This window comes from Sceloporus occidentalis, unplaced genomic scaffold, assembly GCF_023333645.1.
Source record: "Sceloporus occidentalis isolate IW3139 unplaced genomic scaffold, rSceOcc1.0.p SCAF_21, whole genome shotgun sequence".
NCBI classification, from domain to species: Eukaryota; Metazoa; Chordata; class Lepidosauria; order Squamata; family Phrynosomatidae; genus Sceloporus; species Sceloporus occidentalis.
This window is the reverse complement of record NW_028317001.1, coordinates 2305567-2326784: the sequence shown is the minus strand read 5'-3', so window position 1 is coordinate 2326784 and position 21218 is coordinate 2305567. Positions and strand designations below refer to the sequence as shown.

General features: G+C 49.3%; 1 protein-coding gene across 3 annotated transcripts in view; it reads left to right on the top strand.

Moving 5' to 3' along the window:
• The window catches only part of LOC149301389 (seizure protein 6-like), a 75306-nt gene that overhangs the window by 9313 nt on the left and 44775 nt on the right, over positions 1-21218 (top strand). For 2 of the 3 annotated variants that reach the window (XM_089484153.1, XM_089484154.1), the window contains exons 2-3: positions 10519-10678; positions 17706-17844. In XM_089484153.1, the coding sequence (XP_089340279.1) occupies positions 10519-10678; positions 17706-17844 (299 nt within the window). Of the gene's footprint in view, positions 1-10518; positions 10679-17705; positions 17845-19840; positions 20385-21218 lie in introns of those variants that run through there. The other variant, XM_089484155.1, reaches the window with a different exon arrangement.

The following is a 21218-nucleotide window of genomic DNA, read 5'->3' as shown; positions in this document are numbered from 1 at the left end:
CTAGGCAGGGATTGTGAGCCGAGTTCTCCATCCGCTCTCTCCTTTTCTCTCTCTTGTCTTTCTCTCTTGCATTAGCCATTTTCTCCCCTGCCACGTTTTGACGCTCGGCTCCCGGGTGCCAAGGCTGACAGGATTGATGGCCGACAGATGAGGGCCTGCGTTGGCACCGCCGCGGTCGATCGATCCGTCCCTCTGCAGAAAAATGCCACCGTGCCGAACTGTCATAATTGCATCTCTGCCAGAGAAAGGAAAGGAGGAAAGAGAAAGGGAAAGAGTCAGGTAATTAATCTCTCTGCCTGATGCCCACCAGCAAAGGCAGGGCAAAGAGATTCAATGGAGAGGAATTACGCCATCTTTCCTTGGCATCACTTTGCCTACCTGCCCAGCCTTCTTTCTCCCTGGTTCCTCTTCAGTCTGGATCCCCAAAAGCTTCCTGAAAAAATAGCTATAATAATAATAATAATAATAATAATAATAATAATAATAATAATTAGTAGTAGTAGTAGTAGTAGTAGTAGTAGTAGTAGTTAATGCATGCCTCCACATTGTTTCTGACCCATGGCAGCCCTAAAGCAACCCTATCATGGGGTTTCTCCTTGGCAAGTTTCTTCAGAGCAGCTGCAAAGGACAGAAATATAAAGCAATCTGTAAAGAAATAAACTTTTAGCAATGCTACAGAAAGTAAATTTTTGGAGATGTTCAGGTTGGAGGTTAAAATCGGGGCCTGTTTTTGAAGTCACCGACGTTTCTTCCCAGCCTTTCCGAGGAGGAAAAGAGCAGACTTAATAAGATCCGGAAGGTTTGGGGGACCGTCTTGGCAAATGTTTTTGAAAATGCCATTTCAAGTGGCGCTCCAAATCTGTCTCCAGCCTTAAGCAAAACATGCCAATTCTTTCTGAGAGATGAAGGATAGAAGAAATAAAAAGAAGTGCAAGACGTGTATATATAGTAGCAATGCTAGAGATTGATTTTAGGGATGATCGCATATAGGACAAACCTCCTCCTCAGAACGAATCTTGCCAAGGATCTAGGACCGGGCAGCCGTATGGGCATCCATCTTCTTGCAAGGCCTCTGGGACTGCAAAGCCCAGCAGGAGCAACCAGGGATCCTCTTTTGCTCCTCTTCTTCTTCTCCTCCTTCCTTCGTTCCTTTCTTCCTTCTTCTTTAGATCTGTCTCGCTCCCTCCTTTGAAGATGAAGGCGCCTGCAAAGCAGCCGTCGCCTGGCAGAGGCAGAAAGGGAAATAAACAAACTTTTGGGCCATCCGAGTCCCTATTCGGGGAAGGCATGAAGGCGCCGCAGAAACCCACAAGGCTGCTGTTGGTTTTTGGAGACCCTGGGAAAGGCGGGCTTGTGTTTTCCTAGCACACACGCAAAAAACACAACCACACTCCTCCACTTGCTTTCCTCCAGTTCTAGCTCCCATTCCCATCGCCGTATGAAGTCAAGGATTGAACCCACGTGGATTGTGACATGTGCGCAAGACACACACGATTCCCATAGGACCGTCAGAGGAGGCAGACTGACCCCAGGGAACTTATTCCAGAGTATTAGTGTTGGCCATGTAGCAACAAAATCCAAAATCCACAGAGCAGGGATGCCTTTATGGGACTGATTAAAATGCACAAAATACATCATGCCAGCTTCCAAAAGTCCCCTGGCTTCTTAATAGGGATATATGTGCCTTCAAGTCATGATTTTTGTGGGGTTTTCTTAGGCCAGGAATCGTCAGAGGTGCCTTTTGCCAGTTCCTTCCTCTGAAACATCGCCTCCAGTGCCCAGTATTCATTGATGGTCTCCTCTCCAAGGAACAACCAGGGCTGAGCCTGCTTAGCCTCCAAGATCAGATGGGATCGGATGCCTTTAAGGTATTTAGACGTTTTATTACAGGACGAGGCCAAGGTGTAGACCGGGGCCGGATGTGTTTTTTCGCAGCCTCTTTCCAGGCCGGCCTTGCTATTTCTCTTCCATTTCTTCCATAAATCCAGACCGGTTGAAGAGATTGAGAGAGAAAGAGAAAGATGGAGAGAAAGGCTGAACCCGGTGCGGAGGAGAGATGCCACGGCAGACAAATCCCCGGAGGCGGCTGGTGTCGCCTGGGCCCTGTTATCCCCGACCCCCATTTTTCAATTCACGGCCGGTGGCTTCGTGGCAGCCAGAAATCAGTCTCCGAAAGAGCCCCGAGAAGGTCAGGACAGACATTGGGATCGGGGAATAGAAAATGAAATACGGCCAAGCGAAGCGTCGCCAAGATGGATGAGATTCTAAGCTGGGTCAGCCGGTCTCCGAAATAGAAGCCGAGGACTACAAATCCCATCACCCTCCAGCTCTAAGGTGGTCCACCAAGGCCGATGCATGCTAATTTAGAGTGGAAAGCTTGAGGAAAGTCCCATCTTTGGACTGTTTTCCCCATAATCTCTCAGCTGTAAATTGGTCCACCAAGGCTGAAGCATCCTAATTTAGGAAGCAAAGCTGGAGGGAAGTCCCTTCTTTGGACTGCAACTCCCAGCATCCCACAGCCAGCATTATTATTCAGGTGGAAAGGGAGGTGCCTCTGCCATGGGTCAATGGAGCCCTCAGACTCAAAAGGCAGCCCCTTCCCACTTGCGTATCTGGAACCGCACCATGTCTGTAGCAGTGCATCCATAATCGCTCCGTATCCGTAATGGCGCATCTATAACTGCTTTGTATTCATGAAAACTACATAGAGGAGCATCATTAGGAGAGTGCGAGAGGTATGGATGGCGCCAGGTAACAACTCAAAGGGGGTGCGTTGTCACCTGCCGCGATTCGCACCTCTCGCACTCCCCTAATGATGCTCCTCTGTGTAGTCTTCCTGAATATGGTTCTGAATCCATAACTCTAGGTTGTGAATCTGCAGAGTACAGAACACCAGCCGTCCTTATGACATTTCCCGGACATTATGTCCTTGCTTATTCTCCCAAAGTCTCAGGCCAGGCTTTGCAAAGAATGGAAAGCCGGAGAGGTGAGTGTTCGGAGATTGCCATAATTTGCAAAGACAGGGAGTGAGGCGGAGAGGTGGATGGACTCATTTAAACCCCTGTTTGCCGAGCTCACGGGTGAGACGCTCCGTCCTCCAGAAACAGCTTTGCCTCCCTGTCTTTAAAAACAGAAAGGGAAGCACAATTTCAAGGTGGAGAAAAGAAGACGGCGATCTTTGACAGCAAGCATAATTGCCAGCCGGCTTGGTCTCTCAAGGGACAGATCCTTTCCATCGCTCAGAGCCAAGACCGCCCTGGAAAGGGGCAAAAAGCTTCTTCTGCACAATTTGCTGGGAATCAATGCAGGGAGGAAACTTGTCTCTCTGCCGCTCCATCTGTCTGTCTGTCCAGCAGTCTATAGTTTCATCTCTCAGTGCTTTGAGACAAACAACAAACCTGTAAAATCGGACGTTATCTGGCAACCTTGCATCTTAGGATGGAAGGGTAGGTTAAACACACTTTCTGTTACCCAAAAACCCTGGAACTTTCAAGTTCAGGCAAAAACCCAGAGTGGATTCACTGCCCCATTGACAACCCATCTGATTTCCAACTTATGGTGACTGTATCGTGGGGTTTTCTTGGCATGTTTCTTCATTGCCATTGCCATCCTCTGAGGCTGAGAGAGTGTGACTTGCCCAAGTGGACCTTGAGCTGGGATTTGAACCCTAGTCTCCAGAGCCCAATGCTCCAGCCAATATTGGCAAGTTGCTGAAAGGCAAATTCAAGGAGAACCTGGCGTCCCTCCCAGGTCTTGCTGAGAAAGTGTCAGAAGGTTTCTCCTTGCAGTCGGTGCTAAAACGTGTTTTTTAAGCAGAGGAAGAACCTCTCAAGGTGAGTTCTAGAACGGCAGAAATGGCTTTGCCTTCCTCGAGGGAACGACAGATCTAGCCGAGCCAAATGCAGAAAGAGAGCGACTGAAGAACAGGTGGCGGAAGGCAAGACCGGCTGCCTAACCAGGCCATAAATATGGAGAATCCAGAGGGAGAGAAGGAAAAGGAGGATCTGGACAAGGCAGGTGTTTGCTAAATTGCTGGCATTTTAGTTCATTTTAAGCATTTTGGAGAACAGTTGCAGACGCTCAGCACCAAGACACTCTCCAATAGGCATAAGGATGCATTCTCGTTTCAAAAGTAGCCAGTTTCAAGAACCGGTGCTTTGTTTTCCTCTGCCTTCCTCACCCTTGTTTTCCTTTAGTGCTCTCCTTTTTAAAAAATGGCATCGTCATCATCTAAAAGCTGTGATATAAACGAATAACTATCATGTATTATTATTATTATTATTATTATTATTATTATTAAATAATCGCACATGTCGCTGCCAAATGGAGACAGTTGGAGGGAATTGAATGGAAGTAAGATGAACACAAAGAGAGAAAGTGGGAGGAAGAGGAGAGAAACCGGGACGTTTTAACAGCAGCTGAGAAAGTGGGATGGCAGAGGATTAGTCAGGACTGTCTGCCAAATTGGGACCCTTGGAGGGCATGTTTGGGGCAATGCCAGCTTTCAGATAGTCTGGACCTGGGAACCAGGAGCGGAGGGGGTTTTCGCCCCATTTGTGTGTTTGCGGTGGATCTTGGCCCCCTTAATTCCTAACGGCAAATTGTTTGCTGATGCCGGCTGAGCCATTGGAGCTGTTGTGTGTGTTTTTCCCTCTCTGAGTTGTTTGCCGACCTGGCGTCCCGTGAGCCCAGGTTAATCATCCTTCCCTCCGTCTCCGTCTTGCTGTCTGCCTCTCTCTCTTCCCCTTCTTCTCCTCTCCCCACAAATCTCCTCATTTCCGAAATTAAAAGCAGATTGCAGCCCTTTGTGCCACCGTGTCACGCTAAAGAAGATGGATTTCTCTTTCGGGAGTGTCAAGGAGCCGGGATTTCAACGGATCGGTCTGGATTGCGCCGAGGCCTGGTCGCTCTGGAGGCCGTGTGTTGGCCTTCCTCTCTCTCTCTTTCTTTTCCTCCTTACAATTGATTCCTCTAAGACCTTAATGCGCCAGCAGCGGCGAGAAGAAGGCCAGGGTCTATTGACATCCCCTGGTGAAAGAGCGGCGGGCTCAATATTAATTATCAAACGAACCTCCGGATAAATGCAGAGGAGCTTGGCGCAAAGGCGTCGTTGAGGCAAGCAGCAGAAGGTCTCTATGGCCAGGAGGATTTTGGTACCCATGTCTGCAACTTTCCTTATTTGAGGGGGACTGCAACTCCCAGAATCCCTCCCCAGCCAGGATTCTGAGCTTTGCAGTCCAAAAAGGAGGAAGCTTTCCAAGCTCCATCTCATCCCCGTGTAGCTTCCAGACCTCAAAACCTGCTCTCGAGTCTCCGGTTCTCATGGGTCATCTCCAAGCGTGAGACGCAGGTGCGAATTCTCCAGTTCTCTCCAGTTAAGAGGAAAGGTCTGGGTGCAAATCTCTGGTGCGTCGAGTAGAGCAGTAGCTTGCTACCATTTGCAAGGTGGAATTCATTGGTGGCTGTAGTTTGCAATGGCAGTCCAGAGAAGGTCTATGTATGAGTAAAACAAAGGAACCCAATCTGGGTCTGCCAAGGTACGGCACAAGTAGTGGACTAATAAATTGTTGAGGAGGTTGGATGGTATATTGTTGTTGTTGCCTCTGGGTATATGTTTCTGTAGATGTTTATTCTTCTGGTGGATGGGAATGCTGATTGGAGATGACATGAGGCTGCGTACGGAGGCAGCTGAAATAGAGATATATCCAGGAGCAGGCCGGTGCGATGCGCGGAGAGAAAGCACATACAAATTGGCAGCTGCAGGGTGGGCGCCATGGCAGGCCAGATCTCTATTATTTGGACGGACAGATACAAAGGAGAGAGACCCAGCTGGTAGAAGGCAGGGTCCCCCTTGTTAAAGCATCATGGGCCAGAATGTCTTGTTTCAGTTTTAGTGGGGAATTTTGAGTCCGGGGGCCATATCTGGCCCACTTGGGGTACTATTCTGACCCACAGTGGTTCCCTTGCCTAAGACTTAGGGGCAGGAAGAGCTCCAAGCCCAAAGGACACAGACATTTTGCCTCCACTTCTTTTGCCTTTGGCCCCGTCCTCAATGCTCTGGAACCCAAGATGAGGATGAGGATAACACATTAAAAGCTGCAGAGCCATCCGATGCAGTTGCCAGCGGTGGCTTTTTTATTCTTATGTGCCTTCAAGTGAACTTGGACATGATTCCTATGAAACCCACTGGGTGCCCTTGGGCAAGTCACACTCTCTCAGCCTCAAGGGAAGGCCATGGCAAACCTCCTCTGAAATCTTGCCATGATAGGTTTTCCTTAGGGTTGCCATAAGTTGGAGATGGCTTGAAAGCACATGAAACGACAACAAACCGCAAGGTTTTCTCGGTGCAGTTTGCTCAGAGCAGCTTTGCCTTTGCTTTCCAAGATTGAGGATTTGAACCCTTCTCTCCCTGAATTCCAGTCCCAAGATTTCAGCCTGGACCCTGGTTTTCACCTAAGCTGAACTTGAATACATCTCTCTCGCTGCTCCCCCCGTGTCTTCACAAGCTCATTCCAAAGAGCTGGGCCTGGAAGACATTCATTGCACCGATATTCACATGTCTAAAGGGAAAGAGACATCATGGCAGCTGCCTGACAGGGCTGTCGGGAAGCGGCGTGACGTTGGCGGGGAGCTATTCCGCAAAATACACGGTCCGTGGCTCCGTCTTGCAATTATTGAGGCGGGAGGGAGGACGTCTCAAAAGCCCATCAGGAAGCCTTTGGGGCAGGTGCTTATTATCGCCGCAAGGGACGACACCATTGCTCTTGCTTGGGTTTTATGTTATGCTTTCTCCCCCAGCTTCTCCTACAGTTATCTCCTGGCCAGACAGGGACGCTTCTGCCCGATCCGTGACGCGGGTTTTGTGGAACATCTGCCTCCCCATTTTCCCAGGAGGAGGCCAGATATCATTCTTTGGCTCCCAAAAGCCGTGGGACAGCAACATTTCCTTGCAAAAAAAGATGGAACAAAAGGGGTCCCCCCGGGCCATACTTTCGCGAGGCTTTGGTTGGAGGCCACAAAAACATTCGGAGTTGGAAATAAATGCTAAGGTTGCCACCAGTAGTGATGATGATGCTAAAAGCTGTCTTTGCGCATGCGCTGCCAATGGGGAAAGGGTCACATTGTCCCGTGCCTAAGAATTGAATTAACTGAGCAACAATTTAAACCCATTTTTTCGGAGGGATGGTTTGCAGGAATCCCCATAAATTCAACACAAAGATCCTGAGATTGCAGTTCCTTCTTCGTGGTGCGCAAATGGATCGCATCTGCGCCTGCACAAAGCCATTCGGAACCTTCTAGAGTGATTAGAAGCGGCGCCAAACTGCCTTATTGGCCAGTTTGCCACCTAAACCCTCCGTTCCTTTTATCCGCCGCGGCGTCTAGGAACTCTTCGCAGATTCACTTTCCTGTCAGACTTTGAAATCCTATTTGACAGGATTTGGTGGCCATTTTCTTTTTGAACATCGTCGTTCACGTTTTAAAATGATGATGATGATGATGATGATGATGATGATGATGATGATGATGATGATGATGATGATGATGATTTGCCCTGAAGCACAACCTTGCCCTTCCCATTAGGCAAGTTTTGCCAAAGCAAACTGCTGCAGTCCCTCCAAGCTTTTGTCTGATCTTCCTGATTCGTAAGATTAATTGGGATTGTATCTGCCAAATCCAGACAGTTGGAGGGTTTGCGATGGAAGTAAGCAGAGGATGAAATGGGAAAGTGGAAGGGAAAGAGAGAAACCGGGACATTTTACAAGCAGCCGAGAAAGTGGGACAGCAGAGGACAAACCCAAATTTTCCCCTCCAAATCAAAATGGCAGCAGAGTATGGTGTCCGTTGTTTCCCCTTGAAGTTAGCGGGTGGCTAAGGTGACTCAAAAATGTACCACGGTACATACGTCTTAGAGAACGCGCACAGGCTGCACCACGTCGCCATCGTAGCCTGGTTACTCTTGGCTTTGCGGCCAACGTGCCACGCAATTCCTGCCGGGGCTCATTAGCTCGACTCCCGAACAGCCGGCGGGGAATGGAGAAGCCCCTAACAAGCGCACAGCTGCTCCTCTGCCCTGCCAACGCCTGCAGCACATTCCAACATGTCACCCTCCTCTCTGTTCCTGCCTGCAAATGGGGGGCCCTGGTGCATGTTTGCCAGCCAGGCAGCTCCAGGACGGTGCCAGCTTCCTTGTGCCTCCTCCTGAGCTTCTCCCTTTGCCAGGCTGAATCCAGACCTGGAGAGCTGGGCTAGGATGCCGTTGATGACTGAGGTCCATGGGGATGCCATGCAACAGCCAGCCTTGCTCACTCATCCTGGGGGGCTTGGCAACCTCTAGAGTCCTGGAGAAAAGTCACGGCAAACATAGAACGATAGAATCATAGAGTTGGAAGAGATTGCAAGGGCCATCCCCCTGCCATGCAGGAAATCTAAATCAAAGCATCCCCATTGACAGATGGCCATCCAGCCTCTGTTTAAAGACCTCCAAGGAAGGAGACTCCACCAAAATCTCAGAGGAAGGAGTGTGTTCCAGTGTGGAACAGTCCTTACTGCCAGGAAGTTCCTCCTAATGTTGAGCTGGAATTTCTTTTCCTGTGTCTTGCATCCATTGCTCCATTGTGCCCTATTCTCTGGAGCAGCAGAAAACAAGCTTGCTCCCTCCTCAATATGGCATCCCTTCAAATATTTAAACAGGCCTCTGATGTCACCTCTTAACCTTCTCTTCTCCAGCCTGAACACCCCCAGCTCCCTAAGTCCTTCCTCATAGGGCTTCATGGTTTCCAGACCTTCTGCCATTTTAGTTGTCCTGCTTTGGACACATTTCAGTCCTTTTGGAATTGAGGTGCCAAAACTGGACACTATCTTCAAAATGAGGTCTGAGCAAAGCGGAATTGTTGTTGCGTTTATTGCAACCCTAAATCGAAGCAATCATTTGGGGGGGGGGGGGTTGGCGAGATTTGTTCAGAGGAGATTTGGCCTCACCTTCCTCTGAGGCTAAGAGGTCACCCAGGGGGTTTCCACGACTGAGCAAGGATTCGAACTCTGGTCACCAAGTCATTGTCCAATGTTCAAACCACTACACCATGCTGGCTCTCAGTTATCTATCTATTCTATTAGTACTACTAGTAGTAGTAGCAGTAGTAGTAGTAGTATCATCATAGTCCAATGCTCAAACCACTACACCATGCTGTCTCTCAATTATCTATATTATGCCAAGGGGGGAAAAAAGCTTGCAAAGAGAGATGTTTAGATTTTTGGAGACAGAGAGAGAAGGAAAATGCCCCCAATAATCCTGGCCAGTCTCAAAATGCCAACTCTTCCAATTTCCTCTCCTTTTCTTTAATCCTGTTTCCACACCTCCTTTCCTCCCCTCCGTCCTGCGCTGTTGGAAATGGAATTATGTATTTATGATTATTGTTGTTGTTGTTGTAAGAAAAGGACTTGAAGGAGGCTTTTGGAAAAGGGAGGGGGTTAAATCCGGAGGGGTAATGAAACCTGGGGTCCTGAGACAGGCCTTGAAAGGGCTTTTTTCCTCCGTCAGGGTTGCAATTGTTCCCATTATCGCAGCGGTCTTTCCACACCAGGGCCGGGAATGAGAATGACGGCAGAGAGATTTGCGGATGAGGTTGGGATTGAGGTCAGAGCACTAGGCCGCCTTTCCAACAAGATCCTCCTCATCTGAGCTGGAGGAACTGGTTGCGGGTGGAAGGATGAGAGGCGAAAAGAGAGAACGAAAGAGGAGAAGATAGACGAGTGCAATGTGGCCAGTCTAGAGTGAATGTCAGGAGGTCGCAGCAAAACTCACCATCTTTTGCCCTATCGTGTGCCAAGGTGGCTTTTCCCATCCGAGTCTGGTGTCCCATCAAGGTCTAAGGTGGCTTTTCTTCTCTGGTGGGACCCCAAAGACAGTGTCTCAAATCTCCTGTCGACTTACGGCAATTGATTTTTCCAAGGGTTTATCCAGGCAAGAAATCCTCCCAGGAGGATTGGCCCGTTCCTTCCTCTGAAATAGAGCCTCTGCTCTGGGATTCCTTGTTGATCTCCTATCCAAGTAACAACCAGGGCTGATCCTGTTTAGCTTCCAAGATCGTATGACAACCCCATGAATTTTATAGGTTTTCTTAGGCCAGGAATCCTCAGAGGTGGTTTGGCCACTTCCTTCCTTTGAAATATTGCCTCCATCTCATGGGATTCATTGTCAATCCTTTTGCACTTGGGGAAGGGTCTTCTTTTGGGGCTGGGGGATTCTGGGAGGGACAGTCCAAAAAGGCCCCTTTTTCTCCTGCTTTGGAAGTCCCAACCTGAAGCATCCGGAGGAAAAAAGACCAAAGTCAGATTTTGGATGTCCAAGTCCCTGGTTGATTTCTGGCAACCTGTGAGTTTCTGGGGGTTTTCTTAGGCCAGGAATCCTCAGACGTGGTTTTGCTAGTTTCTTCCTCTAAGCTAGAGCTTTTGCATTGACTTTTCATGAGGGAAACAAGGCACTCCTATCCAAAGTCCTGGATTCTCTCTGCAAAATAGGTTCCGCACGTTGGAGAGCGACTGCAAGATCCCCTTCCTTTCCATGCAAGAAGGTATGGAAACGGGAACAACGACAGCCAGGCCACAGAGTACAACACAACTCAGAGGAGTGGGTCTGTGCACCGGAGATGTTCTATGCGCTCTTGGCTTCCAGTCTGTGGTGAGTTTCTACTTTTCGAAATCTTCGTCATGGGTACATTTGACAGGAACAGAGCAGACAAGGCCTTCTTGGTGGCTGCTTCCAGACTCTGGAACTCCCTTCCTAAAGAGATTAGATTAGAGCCTCCCTTGCTGTCCTTTCTTAGCAAGGTTTTAGCAGGCCTTTCTGAATCCATTCTTTAGGGGAAACACACCTTGTGTAACGAACAGGATTTATATCTCCTCTTTATGTTTCTCACTCGTTTGTATTTTTTTTAGCGCTTAATTACTTTGTCGATTGCATATACTGTGAATTTTTAATTATGTTTTCTGCTGCTGCTGCTGCAAGCTGCCTGGAGTTCCAGACTGGAAGAAAAGCCGGATATCCGTAAATATTTTGGATCGAGATCCTGCATGACAGACATAGTTAAGAATCATTAGCTATGTTTGTTGTCGTTATGTGCCGTCAAGTCATTTCCGACTTGGCAAGCTTGATTTGAGCGTTGTGCTACGGCTCTGGGGAGCAGGGTTCAAATCTCTGCTTGAGCATGAAACTCATTGGGTGACCTTGGGCAAGTCATGCGCTCTCAGCCTCGAAGCCTTCTGAACAAATCCTGATAGGGTTACCTTAGGGTTGCTATAAGTCGGAAGCTACTTGAAGGAACACAACAAGATGCACCCATAGTTGTGTGTGAATGCCACTCTGCACTGCACACTGCAATTTCACAATTTGTCCATTGCACACTGCAGTTCTTTGGTCCATTTTGCTCTGAAATTTCATCCCTTACCCACTTTCATCCATTTCATTCTGCAGCTTCATCCATTTCACACTGCAGCTTCATCCATTTCACACTGCAGCTTCATCCATTGCATAGTACATTATCATCCATTGCACACTTTTGTCAATTGCACATTTTCGTCCATTGCACACCACAGTTTCACAATGGGTTGTCAGCCATGTACCTCGACTGCCCCCTCCGTGCGTCGTGTGCCATCGGTAATTTGCAGAGGGTTTGCGTCACTTAACCCTGCCAGTGGATATTTATGCTGTGTTGAAGCAACGCAGGCTCTTGGCCAGTGTGCCACGGAGGGCCCCTGTGCATCAAAGCGCATGCAAGGAAGCCTCCAGGTGCAGTCCCACCGCAGGCCCAGCTCTGTTCCTGCGACCGTAAAGTCAAGATAGGCGTTCCATATCGGCCAAAAGACACCCCACCGTTTCTGTATCAGAAATCGTCGCAGGCGTAGGACCTTGCAGAGCGACTGTCCTGATCTCACCCGGCGAGTTGTTAAGCCTGCAGCATTTCTGGCCTGACATGAAACAGCTTTGCCCCCAATGACTATTTTTGCACAACTCCTAAACAACCAGGGAAAGCTAGGGACAGTCTCCTGGTTCTGCTTCTCTTTACGCCGGGGAAATTCAGCCTGACATGAAATCTATATCCCTCCTGCTTCCGACTCCTGTCTCCTTTCCGCCCCTCCTTTCCTCTCCTCTTTTGACAGGGAACCACTGATTTGCATCCCGTTTATCGCTTCCCTTTGCATATCTGGAAGCGCTAAGCAGGCTGGGTCCCTACTGATCTTGCCTGACCGACCCTAATGCAAAAATCTTTATCATCATTAGCAGAGATATCCACGCAAAGCACCAGGGAGAGGGGGAAGGGTTTGACAGGTCGGAAAGTGCCGGAGCTGGCGTTGCAATCATCAACAGTTTATTAATTCATTACCGCCACCATCTTCTGAGTCAACATTGTGATGCCGGAGCCACAGAAGCCAGTGCGATGCTAGGCTGCAGCAACAGGAACACAGTGCTCCGATTGCAACAGGAAGCAAGAATGTATTTGGCTTGGTTGTCCTTCTCTAGGCACCTTCCAGCTTCTCCAAGTCCTTCTTGACCTGGGCTGCCCTGGCATCCTGTCTCCAGCTCTGGGTCCCACAGAAGAAGGATCTGGAGAAGCTGGAAGGTGCCCAGAGAAGGGTGGCAAAGATGGTGAAATGCTGGGAAGCCAAGCCTGGTGAGGAATGACTAAAGGAGGTGGGGATGTTTAGCTTGGAGAAGATAGAGAGGTGACATGATAGAGCCCTCTTGAAATCTCAGAAGGGATAGAGAACATGGAGCATACTTGTTTTCTGCTCCTTCAAAGACACAAACCAATGACAAGGAATGAGATTCCAACTACGCCTTCCTTCCTTCCCTCCCTTTCTCTTCCTCTTTCTCTTTCTCTTTCTCATCCTGGCCTACCATGCAGCATTGTTGTTGGAGGGTTAAGAGAGCAGATGGGGACTGCCACTTACATTGCATCCGTTTGATCTCCCTGGGAGAGAGGTGGAATAGAAATGCACACATGTATGCACCAAATGTTCTCCCTCCGCAGCCTTTCCCCAGCGCTCCCTCTCTTTGTCGTGATTCTTCTCCTCGTAGATTCTCATTTCCAACCCGCCTCCTTTCTCAACTTGATTCATTCCTCGTTACCACTCATTCCCCCCCCTTTCCCTCTTACTTATTTGTTTCCAACACAGAGAGAAAGAGAGAGAGGCTCATGCACGCAGGCAAACGCATGCTCTGGCAAGCCTGCTTCGCTGGTTCATCGCCCTTCCTGGCAACAGTGCATTATGTTCGACAGCAAGAATAACAACGAAACCCATCCTTCCCCCCAATGTTCCCTGTGTCCTCCTTCCCAATTGGCCCTCCCTTGTTCTGGAACGGATGCGCAATGGTGACCCATGTTCCACGGAAGAGAGAACCGCCTCCTGCCCACTTGATCTCTCCCCTTTGATGGGGGCGACTCAGAGAGACTGGCATGTTCAAGGGCAGGTTGCCTAGCGATCGGCATACACGCCCGCCTCCTTGCCAGATGGGCATTTGGAAATGTGTTAATTAATTAATTCGGTGGAGGCGTCATGGAATCAGGACTGTAGAATTGGATGGGATCCCAAGGGCAATCTAGTCCAACCCACTGCCAGGCAGGGATGCACATCCTAAGAGATGCCCATCCAACCTCTGCTTAAAGGCTTGCACTTCTCTAGGCATATGGAGGTCCTCCAGAGGAATCCTATGGTCCACGTTTGGCAGATGTTGACCACTTTCAGTACAATGGTATGGTCTACTTGACCATAGAGTTGCCTATGTAGGACTTTCAGTACAACAGTATGGTCTACTTCTGGCAGATGTTGACCATAGAGTTGCACTGAAAATATATATATAGTGATTTCTTATATTTGTGGCTTTTCCATTTTCACAGAAATGCTGTGCCATCAGCAAATGTGGGCCAGTTGCAAACCACTGTAGACCAGTTACGGATCTTGAATGCCAGTCGCTGTTGTTCTTACGATTGTCCGCTCTGGTCCCAGCAAGCTGACTGGGTTTTGGATGCGAGGTGTGCGGTTTGTGTGTGTGTGTGAAAGACAGACGGCGGGAATAACAGCACTCTTGCGGCAACTCAGCTGTCTTCACATCTGCTCACCGTCGTTCCCTGAGAAGAGAAGCAAGCTTCCCAATTAAACCCTCTTGTCCATCTCCTTCTCCGCACTCCAGATCTTTGCAGATGTGCCAGGATGCAAAAAAACAAACATGCTTGTATGCGCCAGAAATGGACGGACCTTCTTCTTCCACCTTTTTGTTCAGGCTGGACTTTGGCTTGTCTTTCATGCGTCAGGAAGGGCTTTTCACGGGGCTGCACTTTTATCTTTTTAAGCTGTGTTTTAATTCTGTTGCATAAAGTTATGCAAGGTAGATATGGGATCATGGCCGCCAATAATTCATCCATCAATCCATCCATCAATCGGACTCACCCTCATTTCTCCATACTTTCCCGCTGCCTCCGTCTTCCCCTGGGATCTGCCAGCTCTTATCTCCCCAGCCAACGCTGGGTTTTTATTTCATTTCATTTTATCTTCCCATCCGAACCTCTTTCCTTCCCTCTCTTTGTCTCACCCCGGTTCATTAGGAGTCTGTGAACGCGCTTCCCGACGAGCCGACGCGATTAAAACCCATTTGAATAGTATCATATTAGAAAGTTCAATTTCCCCGACAAAACGCCCTGCTTCGGTTCCTTTTCTTCTTCGCCGGCTTGCCCCCCCAAAGTCCTTTTCCTCCTTAAGTTGCTTTATTGCATTAAACATTTATGGAGCAGCAAAGGATTAAAGAGATGCCAAATTTAGCCATGGGCAGGGCCTCGCGGTGATGCCGGCGTCGAGGGCATTTCAAGAGGAAGGGAGGAAGGGAGACTAGCTTTGAGGGTCTTGGGGGGCTTAGGAATAGCTCCAGGTCATATTTAGCGCTTCGGCAGCTTGTTGCCCACCCTTAATTTAAAGGTTCCCCCCTGCATGCAACCAAAAGCAATCGCCGTCTTTGACCGCCTGTACCTGCCACCTTTGCCCATGGGAGAGGATTTTAATGCCCTCTCATCCATGCTTGGGAAGCTCCTTTGAAAACAACGGCTGGAATTCATGGTCGCAGTTACGAAAGCGTAACACAAAAGGTCACCACCCTCGCAGTTAGAATTCTTAAGCGTCAATCTTTGCTTTCCTTCCGGACAGTTCTTGCAGGAGAACCTTGCCAGCTTGCAAATGAGGGCGCCTGTTTTGTACAAGGTTTGTCCAGTCCGCAAATTAGATCTCCTCGTCCGTGCCAAACCCAGGCAGTCTGCAAATGAGAGCTCCTGTTCCATGCAACGTTCAGAGCATAGTCTGCAAACAGGAGGCCTTCTTCTAGGCAAACGGTTGCCAATCTGCAAATAAGAACCTGTGTGCCATGCAAAGCCTTGTCAGTCTGCAAAGAAGAGTTCCTGTGCCATGCAGAGTCTGGAAACAAGAGCTTCGTTCCATGCAAAGCCTTGCCAGTCTGCAAATGAGATCTTCTGCTTCATACAAACCTTTGCCTCTCTGCAAAGAGATTCATGCAGAATCTGCCACGGCTGCCATCCTGCATTTCTTTCCCTGCTAAAAACCACCTGAGTTTCAGCATCTGATTAATTGCTGACCAAAGGTAAAGACAGACAAAGCTGCCAGAGTTCAATTCTGGGGTCTGGATTTGGCCCACAGGTTGGAGGTTTTCCTTTCTGTGGCCCGGATCCAACCACATATCACCACCTCTCCTTTCTGCGGTAGCCAGCAATTTCATTAAATAGAATGTGAAAGCAGTAGGATTCTGCTTTGTCGTTAATATGTTCCATTTTGGTGCTCAGGTGCATACCGCACCTGAACATGGAGGCACCATCTTCATCCCAAACGGATTTAGAAAGGAAATGGCGACCTCCTCTCCCCGTTTCTGCTCCCTGAAAGTCATTTCTTTTCCGAATCTGAGCTGGCACAAAGAGAAAGGAAGGCTCATCCAAGCAAGAAGACAGGTAATGCCTCCTAAAAATAACAGCCGTGTTTCACAGCCAGGATGGCGTACTTCAACCGGCCTTTGTAGTTGCAAAAGCCCTGTGATCCCACTCCCCCTTTTGCCCGCTTGGCACCCACAAGAGGCACTGAGGGATCAAAGCTTTGCCCCCCAACCTGATGCTGAGCTCTTTTGGAGAGGCTGGCTTAATGGCTAGTGCCTCAGGCCAGGCCTGGGAGCGAGCGTTTTGCTCATAGAAGAGCTTCCCTTGAACTGTTTAGATCCGGCCTTGTTCTGGACGGCATTGCGGTCAGCCACCGCTGTGACCAGAGCAACTCACTTTCCAGCATGGCAGGACTTTTGACAAGGCAAGGAGGAGGAGAGAGGTGGAGAAAAGCAGCCTCTAAACACTGAACAACCAGCATTGAATGATGACTCTGGAGACCAGGGTTCGAATCTCGGCTTGGCCAGGAAACCCGCTGGGTGCCTTGGGTAAGTCATGCTCTCTCAGCCTCAGAGGAAGGCCAAAGCAAACCCCTTCGCAACAAAGCCTGCCAAGAAACCCTGTGATGGAAACCCACTGAGTGACTTTGGGCATGTCAGCCTCAGAAGGTGGCAATGGCAAACTCCTCTTTGAACAAATCTTGCAAGAAAACCCCATGATACGATCTGAAATGATTCAAAGGCACACCACCAAACATCTAACAACAGCAACAACAACCTGAATCCTACCCATAACCTGGACTAGATTTGTTCTTATGCATCCTCACAATGACTTTTTGCCAAACCATTTCCTTGGGGTGTGTCTACACTGTCGAAATAATGCAGCTTCACACCACTTTAACTGCCATGGCTTTGTCTCACAGAATTCTGGGATTTGCCGTTCAGCGAGGCACCGGTGCCTTTGGGCAGAGAAGGCGTACGAAACTACAAATCCCAGGAGTCAATAGGAACGGTGTTTGCAGCACTTAAACCAGTGACACTCTAGAACACAAACCAAGGGATCCAAAGGAAAGGAAAGGAGATTCCCACTAAGTACTGAGTAAAACATTTCGCTTCTACAATGAGAGATGCTTAGAAGTGGAAGGGGCTGCCTGGGAAGGTGAGGAGGGCTCTCCATCTTTGGAAGTCTTTAAAGAGACGCTGGACGGACCTCTTTCAGGAGAGCTGTAGTTGTGTCTTCCTTGTAGGTTGGATTAGATGACCCTTGGGGGTCCCTTCCAGCTCTATGACGCCTCGTATGCCTGTATTGGATCACATATGTAGGACTACAGTCTTGGCAGGTGATGGATTAAGATAATAGATCCTGCCAGCATACTATATATATATATATATATATAAATATGGAAAGGTACGGTGCCATCTCTTTCCGTAGCAAGAGCCAACGTTGCAGAGCCTCCTGCTCCAAATATCATTTCCCTCCCTCCCTCCCAAACCCATCTGGATTTCAATTAATGTTGTACATGTTTAAATAAACAGCCAAATTTCATGCCGATCCCCCCCCTTCCTTTCCCCGGCATCCAGAGAAAGGGCCAGGACTCAGCTTGGGGCAATCTCCCTGTTAGATCTTCCTGAATGCCATCTGCCTTCTCCAAGGGAAAACTCTCAACACTCAAATCAAATCTCCCATCAAATCTCTCCACCTCAGTAGGAGGTTAAAATTCAATTTAAAGTCATTTATTTTTTTCTGGAGTGTCTTATTTTATGGTGTTTTCTTTTTTAAAAGGCAGGTTTTCAAAAAACGAGCCAGGGCAGAAGAGAGCAGCCTTCCGGAAGCTGTTGCAACCCATTCGCTGTATTAAATGAAGAGGACCGCCGCTCGGATTTCGTGGTGCGTGGGATGGCTGCCCCGGAAGGAGACCAAGGTGAGAAAGACGGCACAGTTCAGAAAGTCCCCTTCTTTTGGGAACACACTCTCAGGCAAACGTTGCCCCCTGAAAAATGAACCGGGGTCAATGGAGCATCGTAGGTTTTGCACGATAGGTTTTAGCAGGATAGGTATTGTGTTACGGAGTTTGCGCGATAGGCTTTGCCACCCTGGAGTGAGATTTCCCCATTGTTAGGGTCTGAGGACATGCATTCAAAATGGCGAGTCTCTAGATCTTGGATGGCGAATGTTGTGTATCCTGGCATCCATCTCAAGAGGAAAGGTTGGTGAGTTTACAGGACGGGGTCTTATCTAAGATGGCGCCTCTGTTGTGGGACTTGAGAAGGTCTAGCTGAGTCCCTCCCTACTAATCCTCCAGCCAAACTGGGTTTTGATGGTCCCCCTTCCCAGTATGCAACCAGAGGCAACATCCGCCCCATCTCTGACCTATTGGACTTGCCCCCTTTGCCCACAGAAAAGATCTTGTCTCTCACCCATGCCTTTTTGAAACAACAGTTGGAATTCAAGACTGGAGTTCCAATATTTCTAGGAGTGTTTCTAGCTTTGATTTGGCCACGTCCCTCCTTTTTCTTGAATGGCCCACATTTCCCAGTCCCTTGCAGTTAGATGCCAAGTCCTCTTGTCTTCAGGGCTGATGACAATTGCATCCCTCCATTTTGCTCCACGCAAAACCACCATAAAGTACGACACGATGTTCATTGGATCACGGGAAATTAATTTTTGCCTCGAGCTGCAGAATGGCTCTGTCCTGGTGGAAGATTGTGCACAAGAGAGAGCATCAAATACACTTCCCTTCTCCTTCCCAGCCAAGGGAACATAAAAACCACAACCCCGGGCTCTTTCTTGAAGCCAAGCCCAGTCTTCTTGGGGATTTGGGACTCATTGCCAGCCCAGGTGGATTCTCTGGCCCACTCTTCCGCCATGTCTCCCAGCAAGGCCCCAGTCTCCTGCCTCGGAGGTCCACTGGTTCTCCCTCCGTAATGTAATGATCATGAAGTTCTTTTTCCTCCTCCTTGCTGCCCCCCTTTTCTCTCCCCATTTCTCCTCTGAGCAGAGATTGCTGCTGAGGCAGCTGCCGGCAGCCTTGGCGTTTATTGAGCGCAAAGTAATAATTTATTGTCCTTTGTATGCTCAAAAGCCATCTTCATTATCCAGAGAATTTGAAATGCCGAGTGAAGGAGGAGAGGGGAGTCTTTGGGTCAGCGTTTTCCAGGGGCTGGTGGGGGGCTTTGGTCAAGAGAAGGAGAAGTAATGGATGGAAGGGAGCTGAGACCCCCCAAAAGGGGATGCCAAGTCTTCCCTTGGCTTCATCCCACCCCAAAGCCAGCCTTGCCCAGTTGGCAGCCATTGCCTCAGCCTCTTCCCAGGTTGGTTGGACTGGGAGGCCTTTGTCCTTTTGGAGATGGAGTTTGGAGGGAAACTCTGCAAAATGGTGGAAGGAGAAAGTGGAGGAGGAGGAAGGGGAAGAAATAAAGAAAGGGAAGAAGGAGAGGGGAGGAGGAGGAGAAGGAGGAGGAAGAGGAGGAGGGAAAAGAGAAGAGGAAGAAGAAGGAGGGAAGAGGAAGGAGAAAAAGGAGGAAGATGAGGGAGGAGGAGGCAGAAGAAGAAGTAATGTAAGAACAAGGGGGAGAAGAAAAGGAGAAGAGGAGGAAGAGAGGGAGGAGGAAAAAGAGGAGGAGAAGGAAGAAGAAGAGGCAGAATAAGCTTCATAGGGGAAGAGGAAGAAGAAAGGAGGGAAGGAAGGAAGGAAGAGGGAGATGAAGGAGGAGGAAGAAGAGGAAATGTAAGGAGAGGAAGAAGGAGGGGAGGGGAGGAGGAAGAAAAAGAGAGAAAAAGAAAAAGAGGGAAGGGAGAGGAGGAGGAGAAGGGAGAGGCAGAAGAAGTAACAATGTGAGAGGAAGGGGAAAAGAAAAGGGGAAGAGGAGTAGGAGAAAGAGACAGAAGAAGAAGAGAGGGAAGGGAGCGGAGGAGGAAAAGGAAGAGGAAGAAGAAGAAACAATGTGAGAGGAAGGGAGGAAGAGGAGGAGTGCTAGAAGGAAGAAGAGGCAAAAGAAGAAGGGGAGGAGGAAGAAGGGAAGGAAGAGGGCAAAAAGGCTGAAGGCTCTTGACTTTCTTGGTTGGCTTGTCTTCTAGGACTTGGGGGCGGCTGGGCTTTGAGACCCCAAAGAGAGTCAGAGAGCGAGAGAGAAGGAAGGAGGGAAGGAGGAGAGGAGGGGCAGCCCTCCCCCGGAGCCCTCCTCCCGCTCTTCCTCCTCCTCCTCCTCCTCTTCCTCTGGGGCTGGATTGCCGGGCGGCGCTTGTCGGAGGCTTACGGTAAGGCGCTGTCTCTGGTGCTGAAGAGGAGCGCAGCCTCGGCAAGGCGAGGAGCAACCCTGGAGGGGAGCCGGAGCCAAGGGCCCCCCAAGAGTCCAGCAGAGCAGCCCCCAACCCCCAAAAGGAAGGGAGGAGCGGCCATGGGGGGCTGGAGGGGGGTCTTCCTCCTCCTCCTGGCCTCGGATTTCGGGCTCCGGACTCAAGGTAAGCCATGAGGGTCCTTCTTGTTGTTTTGAGGGGGAGGGATGGAGACCCCAAGATGGGCACAAGGGCTGGAATCGCATGCCAAGGAATACATACACATGGAAAGCCAAGCCACCCGCCCTCCGCCTTCGCAGAAATTGCCTTCCTCAGGTCCCCCAATCCCTCTCCTCCTCCTCCTCCTCCTCTTCTTTCTCCTTTCCCCATGCTTTCTTCCTCTGATTCCCCCCTTTTCAAGCCTGGGGGCCAGAAGAGGGTCTGAGGGGGTTGCTTTTGCAATCGTTCAAATAGTATCTTAATACTAGCATTGCTCCAGCTATACGCTTGCCCAAGGCTCTTATTGTCTGACTGGTTGCTTCATGGGTTCCTTGGGGAAAGAATGGATTTCTTCATCTGTACAACAACATCCCCAAATTCAGCCCCCCAAAGGCTAGCAATTGTACACAAAGGCAGGCGAGGGAGGTGTTTTTTGTGTGGTTTCCAGAGGTTGCCAGTGGTGCATCTTGTGTGAATGTGTGCCTTTTTTGGATGCCTCCAGCCCTAGATGACAAGCCCCTTCCTCCAGCTGCCAACCTCTTCCCCCCCCCCAAAAAAAAATAACAACCCCATTGAAGCCTGTCTCCATTCCTCCTCCTCTGGACTGCCTTTTGCAACCCTTCCTCCCAAAAACCGTCCTCCACTCCTCCTCCGACCAAACTTCTTCTCCAAGTTGTTCTTCCTTCACTCGGTTTCTTTTGTTTTGTTGCCTTTTGGGGTGGAAGCCGTTTAGGGAAAGATGGGGGGGGGGGGGGAAGGAGGATCCAGGTCTTGAGATCATTCCCACCAACCTCCCAAAAT